Source organism: Sinocyclocheilus anshuiensis, unplaced genomic scaffold, assembly GCF_001515605.1.
Source record: "Sinocyclocheilus anshuiensis isolate Anshui unplaced genomic scaffold, SAMN03320099.WGS_v1.1 scaffold152, whole genome shotgun sequence".
Lineage (NCBI taxonomy): Eukaryota > Metazoa > Chordata > Actinopteri > Cypriniformes > Cyprinidae > Sinocyclocheilus > Sinocyclocheilus anshuiensis.
The window spans coordinates 3,751,769-3,764,581 of NW_015555781.1; the positions used below are offsets into that span (position 1 = coordinate 3,751,769).

Sequence of the window (12,813 nt, forward strand, 5' to 3'; positions counted from 1 at the left end):
ATTTCACGCTTCAGTACGAGGGGTAAACAAAACCGCATGTCTGTGCCATTCATTAACACAGAGACACGCAGAATTCATATTTAAATATGAATCGTTTTGCGGCTTAATATTTACAAATACTAGTGGGAGTGTGCTCACTTGTGTGTGTGTGTGTGCGCGCCTGTGCGTGATACAGAGAGCGCGACCATAACGTAGAGACCGAAATGACATGCCGTCGTGTAAATAAGATAAATAACATAAGGCTATTTAGTTTGCTTAATAAAAGAACAAGGTATAGACCTGTTCTATAGGAAAGGTAACTTTAAATGACTTCTGTTGTGATCTGGCGCTATAGAGAAAATATAATTAAATAAAATTAACTCGACCTTAAAGGGGGGGCGGGGGTGCCGTTGGGGGGGCGGCCCTAATATAATGGCAGGGGAAACACTGAAGGTGTCAGTAGGTCAAATATCAGTCAGATCAATCAAACCATTATTCATTTAAATCGGAACATATTAGTCCAAATGGAATATATTAGATATTTTAAAAACATAAATTAATCTTTATCTTGCACAAACACACATTCTCATTTGCTCATAAAGAGCAGAAATAATGGTGAACGGGGAAGGCGGCAGCTGCAGAAAGAGCGATTCCCAGACTGTCCCCTATGCTTGCTGCAGCCATGGCAAACTCTCTCTCGCGCTTAGCGGTCTGTCCAGAAACACAGCATAAGACAATGCATTAGAGACCACTGACTGATACACGCTGATCTAAATCAAATGAACAAATGGCTTGAATGAGGTTCACATACCTCCTCGCGGATGAAAAAGAAGGTATTTACATAGGCTGCTCCTCCCAAAAGACCCTCATAGAGGACAATAACGAAAACCACCCATGGGTTTGGCAAGAACTGGTAGTATACAGCGAACCCCAACAGAACAGCATTCAAACACTGAGAGAGAAAGAGTAATCCAGGTCATGAAGAGTTCTTTACTATTGTGTTATATTTACGGTTTCATATGCATGCATTAGTTTATGTACTGTCTTGTACTTCAGTTCCAGATCTCACCTGTAAGAGAGACATGAGGACAATTTTCCTGATCTTAAAACAGACGAGAGACGTGCGGGAAGCAAACACACCGACCTGGTAAATTGTCTGATACCTGCAGAGGAGAGACAATGAAGCACAACTTATAATGTTGAGGTGAAGAATCCCAAAACTACAACTTTTACCAAGTGGATTTGGGATGTTCTCTTAAAGGGATAGTTCACGCCGAAATAAAGATTCTGTCATCATTTGCTCAATCTCATCACATTTTAAACCTAATAGACATAATAAGACATAAAAGATATTTGGAGAAATTTGGTTTCCAACATTCTTCAAAATATCTTCTTCTACACTCTAAAAAATGCTGGGTTGTTTCAACCCAATGTTGGGTCAAATATGAACTAACCCAACTGTTGGGTTACATTTTTAAATTAACTTTTTAACCCAACAGTTGGGTTAGTCCATATTTGACCCAAAATTGGGCTGAAACAACCCAGCATTTTTTAGAGTGTATGTTCCAAAGAAGACTGAAAGTCATAAAGGTTTGGAAAAACATGAGGGTGAGAAAATGATGACAGAATTTCCCTTTAAAAAAAGGTGAAAAAAATAATCAGGCTTGGGGGCTCTTTAAGCAATATGTTAAGAAACATCTTTTATTATCCAACCCTGAATGATCCTCTTCTCCTGCATTATCTTTTTTTCTCTCTCATAAAGACAGTGCATTATGGCTATTTTACTAAGCCACAACTGCATAATTGTACCTTATTTTATCACTTCAATAACTGTTTATTTAGTTCATCTTTATGTATCTATATTTTATGTTTTCTTTCTTGTGTATTTGTGGATGATTTATACATTTATTTTTCTTTTAATGCCTCTGTAAAACTTAAATAAGGTTAAAAAAGTAATAAATTAAGAGCCAGTTCTTGAACTTTCAATCTTCAGATTGTTGTTTGAGTAAAAACCACTAAAAAATATACACTGCCTTTCAAAAGTTTGGGTTCACGACTTTGAAATCATTTGTTCCTCTTTTGTAAGTCGTTTTGGATAAACGCTTCTTCTAAATGCATATGTAACCTAAATGTATAATAATAATAACAATAATAAGTTCATTCTTAACCTTTCAAAAGTTTGGGTTCAGTATTTATTTTTTTCAGCTTTGGTGAGCATAAAAGTACGGAGCCCGGGAAGTCACCTGTAGGAGAAAAAAAAACAATCCGCGGTTTTGCAATCTGTCCCCTCAGTTTATAAACCGTACTCACGAATTCTAAAAACCACTAAAAAATATACACTGCCTTTCAAAAGTTTGGGTTCAGTATTTATTTTTTCAGCTTTGGTGAGCATAAAAGTACGGAGCCCAGGAAGTCACCTGTAGGAGAAAAAAAAAACAATCCGTGGCGACGGTTTTGCAATCCGTCCCCTCAGTTTATAAACCGTACTCACGAATTCTTAAACTGTTCCCTCGGTTTAACAAATCGTGCCCACGGATTAATAAACCGTACCCACGAATTTCCAATCCGTGCGCTCAGATTTTATAAACCGTACCTTCGGATTTTGAATCCATACCCACAAATTCATAATCCGTGCGCACGCTTTCGCAATCCGTTCCCTCGCGTTTGTAAACTCGTGGATTTGTGGCCCCGCCCCCACCGGCAGATTCAACCACGGTGCGGGATGCATATAGTATTGTGTTTATTAAACATTATTTTTCATAGTAGCCTATGAGACCATGATCCGCACTCACAAAATAGTCTTCTTTTTAGCGTTTATTTTATATTAATCACCAATAGGATAAAACACCTCCGCCTGTGGTTTATAGCCTAAAATAAACGCTAAAAAGAAGAATAGAAAATTTCCTGAATTTTCTAAAAAAGGCAAGCTCCTAGGTAGCCTACGTGTTAACGAATCATATTGTATATTGTTTTATTGCATATTATTATGTGAAATAGGCCTACAGCGAATAGTCTTAAGTGATTCTCTATCAATTGCAACGGTACGAGGTGGAATACAACGATTTAATAAGAAAGCTGTGCATCAAAATCTTTGTGATAATCTTAGCACTTGATTATTATTGTATAATAAACCTGGCTTTGTGACTCACTTTGGAGTAATTTGTTCCTCTTTTGTAAGTCGTTTTGGATAAAAGCTTCCTCTAAATGCATATGTAACCTAAATGTATAATAATAATAATAATAATAGCTATTATTATTATTATTATTATTATTATTATTTTAATGTATAGGCTAAATAAATGAGTGCACTTAAGACAGTAAAATGTTTGTCATAAAATAATTCATGAATGCTTTATTTTTAAATAACCTTTTACAGTTTTGGAGCTGTGTTTGTGTACTATTCATTCTTAACATATTTCATTCATTCATTCACAGACTTATTTAGGCGATTTTACTATACTAAGCTTTTTCCACCCAGAGTTAGATGCATGCTTCACTGTTAAAGTTATTATTAAATAACTAGGCCTATTATAACATTGCATTCAGTTAGAGAGCAAAGGAATTACAACATAACCGGTACATTATTGGTTTTGTATTGCTTTTTACCCTCTTCTCTCGAAACTCATCGTTTTTTTTTTTTTAGAAAATTCAGGAAATTTTCTATTCTTCCTTTTAGCGTTTATTTTAGGCTATAAACACAGGCGGCGGTGTTTTATCCTATTGGTGATTAATATAAAGTAAACGCTAAAAAGAAGACTATTTTGTGAGTGCGGATCATGGTCTCATAGGCTACTATGAAAAATAATGTTTTTTTTTTTTTTAGAAAATTCAGGAAATGTTCTATTCTTCCTTTTATAGTTTATTTTAGGCTATAAAACACAGGCGGCGGTGTTTTATCCTATTGGTGATTAATATAAAATAAACGCTAAAAAGAAGACTATTTTGTGAGTGCGGATCATGGTCTCATACTATGAAAAATAATGTTTAATAAACACAATACTATGCATCCCGCATCGTGGTTGAATCTGCCGGTGGGGGCGGGACCACAAATCCATGAGTTTACATTTACAAACCCGAGGGAACGGATTGCGAAAGCGTGCGCACGGATTACGAATTTGTGGGTACGGATTCAAAATCCGAAGGTACGGTTTACAAAAATTTTAGCGCACGGATTGGAAATTCGTGGGTACGGTTTATTAATCCGTGGGCACGATTTGTTAAACCGAGGGAACAGTTTAAGAATTCGTGAGTACGGTTTATAAACTGAGGGGACGGATTGCAAAACCGTCGCCACGGATTGTTTTTTTTTCTCCTACAGGTGACTTCCCGGGCTCCGTATTAAAGACTTAAAAATCTTACTGAACACAAAACTTTTAAAGGTAGTGTCATTCAAAGTCATGAAATAAGGTCGGACGTGATGAGTCTTACCAGCGATACTGTTCTGCGTGTGAGAGACGGGAGTCAGGGAAGTAGAGCAGCTCCAACTAATATTAAAGAGATGGATGGATAGATATTGATATTTAGTGATCACAGATTGTTCTGCTGCTGTCTCGCTCTTTATGACTTTTAACTAAGACTGTAGAAAACACTCACCAGTCCCTGGTTAATAAAATACTCAGCAAAGTAAACCAAACCAAGAGGGAAAATAAACTTCAGCAGGCCCTGAAAGAGATCACATGGGTAGGAACTAAAATACTCATACTCAGAGGAAGTGCATTTTCTGACTGCAGCACAAAAAGCTACAAACAAAACAACAATACACACACACACAATTCTATCCTACATGACACACACACAAGCTATGCGCACACTTTAAATGCGCACCAAGTAATATATTAAAAAAAAAAGTAACATCGAAAGATGTGAACAGCATTTCTGATGTCCAGTGGCCTAGAAAAAAGGTATTTTATTGTAAATAAGGAAACTGAGATCACATGACTAACTTAATGTTACACATTTTATCTCAGTACCTCTATACAATTATGCTACTATTATATGATTATAATTTTTGGAGAAAAAATAATCTTGTGGCAAAAATGCCTGTCAGTAAAGATTTAATACTAAAATAGCATTCATCCCGATAGGTGCCTGAGGTTTGTGAATAAATAAATAATATCTAAAACAATAATGATAAAAAAAAATTACTTAGTGCACCTTTAAATGTCATTAAACATTTATTGACCAAAGCAGATGCAATGTCATTTAAGCAGACAAGAAACACCAAACTAAGGACCATATACAGGCACAAAGTAGGTCTAACCTTCATGATATAGATTTTGTCGGTGAAGGTCAGGGGTATGATGTGCTTGTCCTCTGTCCGAAATAAGAAAGCATGGTCAGTACAGTTATATGAATGGCTTATCATACACAATATCATGAGCATGAAAAGCTGCAACAATACAAGCAACGAGTTCCTAACTGTACACACCTTGTTCTTCTTGAGTTGTCTCAGAATCCTCATCTGTATCGGTCTCTTCTTCAATTAAAGGACGTCTCTCCTGGGAGTTCACCACTCTGGAAGGACTGTGACCATCCCCATGGCGTCTCCACTGTGGAAATGAGGATGGGAACTCCAGGAGAAAGAAATAGCTAAAAGAAATAATAAGAGGAAAAGATATGTTTATGCAGTGAATCTGGTTAACAGGTACAAGCCAGAGAGTTGAGAAAGTTCTGCTGACCTAACAGCCAAAATAACAGGCACAACCAGCATGATCCATAATGTAACCTGGGGGGTCAGACCAGCCTGTGTAAACGCAGAGTAGAGGAAAGCTCCAGCTACTCCTGCTGCCCCCGTGCCGGACCCCCAGCCACTTAACACATTCCTTAAAGAGACAGAAACACAGATGCAAAGTACAGATAAACAGCAAGTAAAAAGAGAGATCTGCGAATGGGGCTTTTTAAATGTTTTTGAAAGAGGTCTCTTATTCTCATACAGGCTGCATTTTTTGATCAAAATATATAGTAAAAAGGGTACAATAGTATTATCATTACAATTGTTACAAAATATTATTACAATTTAAAATAACTGTTTTCTGTTTGAATATCTTATATGTAATTTATTATTGTGATAGTAAAGCTGAATTTCCAGCAGCCATTTTACAGTCTTCAGTCTAATTTGATCCTTCAGAAATCATTCTAATATACTGATTTTTTTTTGTCAGGAATTTTTTGGCAAATAGAAAGTTCAAAACAACAGCATTTATTTAAAAGAGAAATGTTTTGCAACATTAAGATGTCTTTACTGCCACTTTTGATCAATTTAATGCATCCTTGCAGAATAAAAACATTAATTAAAGAATCTTACAGACCCAGACTTTGGAATGGTAGTGCATACTTGTGCACAGTATGCAAATTTTCTGCATGCATAAAATACATAAATTTCACAAAATGCGAGTATTCAACAAAGCACACTAGAAAAATATTGCATCCCGCAATGCAAGGCACTCAATCAAACCCTCTATTTCCAGCATAATGACTGAAACATTATTATATCTCATTATTCAGACAGACTCAGTTTGTTTGTGTTTTTTTTTTGGACCAATCTGGATCATAAATGCAAAATAATTGCTTTAATTACCACAGATAACACCTGAACATGCTCATAATGACGTCTTTCACTTTCACATGATTTTTTAAAAAGCACTTTATACCGTGCAAGTACAATAGTATCCTATTCCAAACACAACTGGAATAAATGGGTTTCTAGGAGGCTTTACCTGTGGAAAAACACAGAGAGGGAGAGAAAGGAAAGCTCCCCCAATCCTGAACTAATACTGGCAAAGACGACACCTAGGAAAAATTCAAAGATTCGTTACAACATTCATCAAATCTCATTAATCCAGCTCAGAAGAGGAATGCACACACATGCTCATTACCAAATATACTCATCAATATAGTTGAAGAGAACGACACCATCAGGAAGCTGACTACTGCCGTAATGAAACACACCAAAACACGGAATCTGTTCATTATAAAAGTAAAAAGAAAACATAATTATTATATACAAATAACACATTCATTAATAATAAAGGAACAGTTCTTCTGTTGTGTTCCACAGAACAGACAAAAACACTGTACAGGGCTACAAACAAAATCAGACTTCTTTCCTTTAACTTTGTTAACAGGTTTGACATCGATTTCTCCAAAATATTCAGAACTGCCAATCCATCTCTTATCACAGCATTATATAATTTCAACAACTAAACAACTAAACCGGTTTGAAGATGCTGATGGATGTTTGCAATTAGAAAGAAGTGCTTGTCAACTTTACCCATAAGGCACTTTGTGTATATAGAAAGGTGCTGTGAATTTGATTAGCAGGGTGGGTAAGATATCAGCCAACAGCACAGCCTAGAAACAGAAAGAAAACAAGGTGTCACTCCCTGAACAAATATTTACATTTACACTTAAATGTGGGACAAGCTTCTACAGGTTAAGCAAAAAATAAAATGAAAGATAAAAAGTAAGACAGTGAGGGCAAACAGACAGACGTACTGCAGTGGACACAGCATTGCAGTCATAGCGGCTGCTGTTGTTGTTGCTGCTGTTGCTGATCTCTATGTTAGTCCCGTTTGGAGCTGGAGTCTAGTGGATGAACAAAACAAAAAACAAGAAACACAGAGTAGTCAATTTCTGCAACAACAAAAAAAGTACACTTTAGCATACTTTTAAATATGGAAATAATATACTTAAAATATATATAAACTGAATGCAATGTTTACAGAATTGAATTAAGTCAAACTGTATATTAGTTTAAAATTATATGACATGCAATTATTTGAACTGAGTGCTTTTTTAACAGAAGTTGGACTTGCATCTTTATATGTAAATTCATTATTAATTATACGGTCTTTGAAATATGGTTAAAAAATGTACTGACAAGTATTTACGTTTAATAAACAGCCATGCAAGTGTACTTTAAGTACACTTAAGTGATCTTAATTCATATTATATTTAACTAATATTACATTATCTTCAAGCACATTTTTTAAACATAAATACTATTAAGATTTGAAGTGCAAGTTCAATACAACTAAGCACACTTCATTTTCACAAGGGAAGGATTAGGATGTGGTAACATTTACAACAAACTAATCATAGCCAAGCTCAGAAATGTCTTACAGGTGTCGTTGTGTTTTGAGATTCCTGTTTTTGTAAGATGTCATGTGCTGCACTCAACATCACCACATATGCAAAGTTATTGCAAAGTCCCAGTAACCTAGATAGGGATAATGAGGATTACTTTACATATTGTGTATCACTTATTTAAAGAAAAGTTAACAGAAGAGCCACTTACCAAAAACCAATCCAATTCCTCCAGCGTTGATGACCTGGAGACACACAAATAAACACATCTCAATAGTCAAGACAAAACTGTCCGTATTATAAATCACAAAATACTGTCATTAAAAAAAGTCATCAATCATCCTACCTTCAGTGTCGGCTGTATTGACAGCGTCAAAGTTCAACGCTCGATCCATTGCGACCTATTACAGTCAAAAACTGTCACATAAACTTTTGATCTCTCGCTGTGAGACGATAACTGCAGGCATCCATAAACATTAAAGACTCATAAAAAACGTCTATCTGTATGACAATAGCTCATCTGTAGTGGTGTTATGTCAGATAAACAGTTCGACACCAATCCACTCTCTTCCACTTTCATGATCTCAAATATTGACAAGCGACAGCTAATCACAGCAGCACGGGGTGCTGCACAGAAACAAATCCGACTGTCCGCACTGCCGCGACGCGTAAATAGTTCCCACCCACACTACAGTGACTGTTTTCAGTGAACAATATATGTACTTATAAATACAGGTATTTGAATTTATTCAGTTTATTTGACATTGTTTTAAATCATACTATGCAATGTAAATCTATTAGGATATTATTGTTACAAGAAAAAGCTCTGCTGCCATCAAATGCCTGATTTATATATATATATATATATATATATATATATGAAACCTTTAAATTCCGGAAGTAATTACGTGTATTAAAGTTATAAATGTAATCTAATACATTTATGCCAAGAAGGTCTATAAATAACTGGAGAGGGCTATTATTAGCATTCATCTCTGAGGTATATGATGAGAAATCTGCCATATTTATTTATGAGCGCAGCCAGTTTTTTGTTTTTGTAAAGGCTGTGAAAAATGATGTCATGTCCTGCTGACAATGTTTCTTGACCGGCAGCACCAAAAATGTGCCACATTCACAAGGCCTGAGTTGTGACATCAAAGCTGCAAAAATTTTAAAAATAAATAAATAAAGTCAAATTAATTTAATATATTAAATAAAATCTGACTGCAAAATGTTTAATATTCTGACAGAATACTATTTATGAATATGAACTAAGAAATGTGAAGTGGCTGACACTTGCAGCAAGATGGTGTAGTTACAACACACAGCAGGGAATGCCGTGCCATTCTAAACACTGACTTCTTGGATTCTACAGGAAATATGTCAGATATCACGAGATGGTCCTCACCGCAGAACACAAGATCCAGGAGATGAGGTTGGATCCAGATCCAACTCCTCCCTCACTGAAACAGAGAAAACATCAGCACAAAAAAGGTCACCAGTTGTGACCCACAGTTTTTTAGTCAGTCAAAAAACAAAAAACAAAAAACAAAAAAAAAACAACAACAAAATGAGTTACGCACAGCTGGTACAATGGACTCTTTTCACAGACTGTGATGACACATTTACACCGTTTTTAGCATTGTAAATTTGGCCAAGTCTTTTATATTTTCATTATTTAAGAAATGTGAATTTTATTACATTATACTTTGTGTTTCATAGCCTTTAGGCATTAAATAATAATAATAATAATTAGTTAACACTGCAGCAAGGGTGTTTTACAAAAATACAAAAGCTGAGAGTGACAGTAAAATCCCTAACGATATCATGAATGATTTTTCTTTTGCTGTAGAATGCAAATGGAAATGCAAAAAAACAAATAATATATGCGGCAATCTCCTATTCACCACCATAAACGTTAACCCAACTATTCATGGTACTATAAGAGTATTTGCACCATTTGAACTTTTTTTTTTTTTTAAACATTGTAATTGTCAAGCACATGAGTCACAACACAGGACACTTGAGTCAACACTTTTGCCAATTTCTGTTCTCTATTTCTATGTTCAGAACATCACTATCTCCATCTGCTGGACAGTCTTCAGAATTGCATCACTTGATTTGTAAGAAATATTGATTAAAAAATTCTTACAAATTTGTAATAAAATATATTTATATAAAATTTATATTCATGTTTCCTTGTGGAGTTTTCATGCATTACACTGATATAAAGGCTCCTGCAAGTAATGTGTCACTTCAGAAACCGCTATGAGCTCGTCATGAACTCAAGGCATACATCTACTGCCAGCTGCCAATAAACGGAGCCAAAAACATTTAAAACTACTAGATAATGTCAGTCTACAGTATGTTGCGAAACTGTGAAATTTCAAAAGGTGATTTTTTTTACTGAAATCACATGCTTTGGCAAGTTTAATATACGCTCTGAACCACGTATTTGAACACGATATTTATAAATATTTCAATTTGGATATAAAGCAGAGTTTATAAAGCATCCCTCACGATTACAAAAAATCTTACTGATAATATTCTTGCAATTGTAACTGTAAAGGAGCAGAGCTTCTTCTTATGATGATAGTTATCCTATAAATTTATATACGGGTTGGTTCACAAGATTCATAAGATGAATAGACAAATATTCAAAGAGAAATGTTCCAACAGGTGCTCACACAAAACCTCACAACGATGTGTTGTCTGAATAACAGCACAAAAGAAACTAAAATTAGGTTAGCTGTGAAAGATACTTTAATGTTTTTTTTCCAGTGTGTATCATATTAAACAATAATAATAATAATCATATACCCATGAAAGGTATATGTGCTTTGTGCAAGTCAAATACAGTTAATATAAGTACTACAAGTACAAGACCAACATTTCTCTAAAGAGTTAAACATTACAATACATGGGAGTGTTATTAAAAGGAGGAAGAGGAAGGAGATAAGGGCAAAAAACATTATTATTAAATTACCATTACTCTTTGAAGTATCATCTCATAGTTTCATAGTTTTGTTTCACACATGGAAGTTACAAACACTAGAAAAAAAAAGGGAATGGGTCAAATGATGAGTTCAGAGTGTAGATGCGTTCGGGTTCAGAGATTCTTTCAGAATAAGCTGAGGATTGAAATGTAAAAGACTTCCTGCTGATTAGTAAGCATGGTTGGCCACATAGAGAGACTCTCCAGCAGCAGCACCCTTATCTTCTGAGGACACATACTTCCCAACACAGGCCTGGCTGTTGTTCTGGAGATAGAAACACAAAACAGTAAGACAAAAAAGTTGTTTTTAAATGTTCACATATGAAATGTTAAGCCTCCTCCTGAACAAATTACTCCATGTCTTACCAGTCAAGATTCTAAAAAAAAAATCTATAAGCAAAAATAAAAATAAATGAATAACAATAAATGATTATGTATAATAATTAAGAATATTGTATAATATATACAGAAATAATAAATTATAAACACCTTTGTATTTACATATAAACCATTTATAATAAATACTTTTTTAAAAAGAACTACATAAAAAGAAATTATTTATAAATAATTATATAACTAATTATACATAAATAATTAGAAAAAAAAAAAAACATTCTAAAGAAAGATGCACGTTTTTTTGTACTACAATTGGAGACAGTGCTTGAGAGAAAAACTGGTTACATGAATGGGTTTTCATATAACCAGATCAGTAACCAGTAGATGATCTCAAGTTAATAAAACTTACGAGAGCTCTCTTTACGAACTCCTCCTGGCAGGCCTTGCCATTCTCCTTCTTGCCACCCCAGGCTTTGAGGGCAGAGGCCTGCAGCGCACGACCGTAGGAGAAGGTCAGGGCCCAGGGCTTGTGCAGGGAACATTGGTTAATGGCATTCAGGTTGAGTGAGGCCTCCTCCTCACTCTGACCTCCAGACAGGAAGGTGATACCTACATCGAGAAAGGGGTGTGGTATGAGGTAATGATAATGCATGATGATAATTACATGCTTAAGAAGTTATCAAGCAGGCCTGTGATAAGATAAAGACTCTGTCATGACTGAGTGAGTAATTGCGGTCGCTTTACTAACCAGGCACAGCGGGAGGAACGGTGCGGCGAAGAGCTGTGACAGTGGCCATGGCGACCTCCTGAGGGGTGTTCTTCTGGGAACACGAATGCCCGGCGGTCACCATGTTGGGTTTGAGCAGAGTGCCCTCCAAGTAGACATGGTGGTCTGACAGGGCCTTGTACACAGCAGCCAGAACCTTCTCGGTCACATACTGGCACCTCTTCAGGTCATGGTCACCATCAGGCAGAATCTCAGGCTCCACGATGGGCACAATGCCATGCTGAGGAGAAAGATGATATCATTGTCAGTGATAAAAGTCTATTGAAATTATGTGAAATTATTTTAATTATTTTAATATTCACTACCATTCAAAGGTTTGGGGTAGGTTAGATTTTTTTTTTCAAGGCTGCATTTATTTGATAAAAAATACATTAAAAACAGCAATATTGTGAAATATTATTAGTATTTAAAATAACTGCTTTTTGAAATGTCATGTATTCCTGTGATGCAAAGCTGAATTTTCAGCATCATTACTCCAGTCTTCAGTGTCCCATGATCCTTCAGAAATCATTCTAATATGCTGATTTGCTGCTTAATGAGCATTTATTATCATAATTAGTGGTCAACCGATATATCACCAAGGCCGATATTTGGCATTTTTCAAATCGACAAGTATTTCTGTTTCAGTTTT

General features: G+C 35.4%; 2 protein-coding genes across 3 annotated transcripts in view; both read right to left on the bottom strand.

Moving 5' to 3' along the window:
- Positions 1-382: 382 nt before the first annotated feature.
- LOC107674677 (battenin-like) lies at positions 383-8,674 on the bottom strand. The gene is made up of 15 exons (XM_016468743.1): positions 8,411-8,674; positions 8,276-8,309; positions 8,101-8,197; positions 7,474-7,563; positions 7,250-7,329; positions 6,855-6,940; positions 6,696-6,768; positions 5,658-5,801; positions 5,408-5,568; positions 5,240-5,292; positions 4,573-4,641; positions 4,408-4,463; positions 1,049-1,142; positions 791-931; positions 383-690 (listed from the first exon to the last, which is right to left on the bottom strand). The coding sequence occupies exons 1-15, from the start codon at positions 8,457-8,459 to the stop codon at positions 574-576; spliced, it is 1,344 nt and encodes a 447-aa protein (XP_016324229.1). The 5' UTR covers positions 8,460-8,674; the 3' UTR covers positions 383-573.
- Positions 8,675-10,813: 2,139 nt separating this feature from the next.
- LOC107674678 (fructose-bisphosphate aldolase A-like) overlaps positions 10,814-12,813 on the bottom strand; it is a 5,656-nt gene continuing 3,656 nt past the window's right edge. For both annotated transcript variants that reach the window (XM_016468745.1, XM_016468744.1), the window contains exons 5-7: positions 12,144-12,402; positions 11,805-12,004; positions 10,814-11,324 (exon numbers count right to left, since the gene is read on the bottom strand). In XM_016468745.1, coding sequence (XP_016324231.1) covers positions 11,229-11,324; positions 11,805-12,004; positions 12,144-12,402 — 555 coding nt within the window. In that variant the 3' untranslated portion in view covers positions 10,814-11,228. The remainder of the gene's footprint in view (positions 11,325-11,804; positions 12,005-12,143; positions 12,403-12,813) is intronic.

What these genes read in the sequence shown, in the direction of transcription:
- LOC107674677 (XM_016468743.1), bottom strand. Translation starts at nt 8,459, where the DNA reads ATGGATCGAGCGTTGAACTTTGACGCTGTCAATACAGCCGACACTGAA. An exon ending in CCTGTTATTTTGGCTGTTAG is followed by an intron (nt 5,569 to 5,657) that starts GTCAGCAGAACT and finishes TATTTCTTTTAG; the next exon opens with CTATTTCTTTCTCCTGGAGT. An exon ending in ATTTTATTAACCAGGGACTG is followed by an intron (nt 4,464 to 4,572) that starts GTGAGTGTTTTC and finishes CTTTAATATTAG; the next exon opens with TTGGAGCTGCTCTACTTCCC.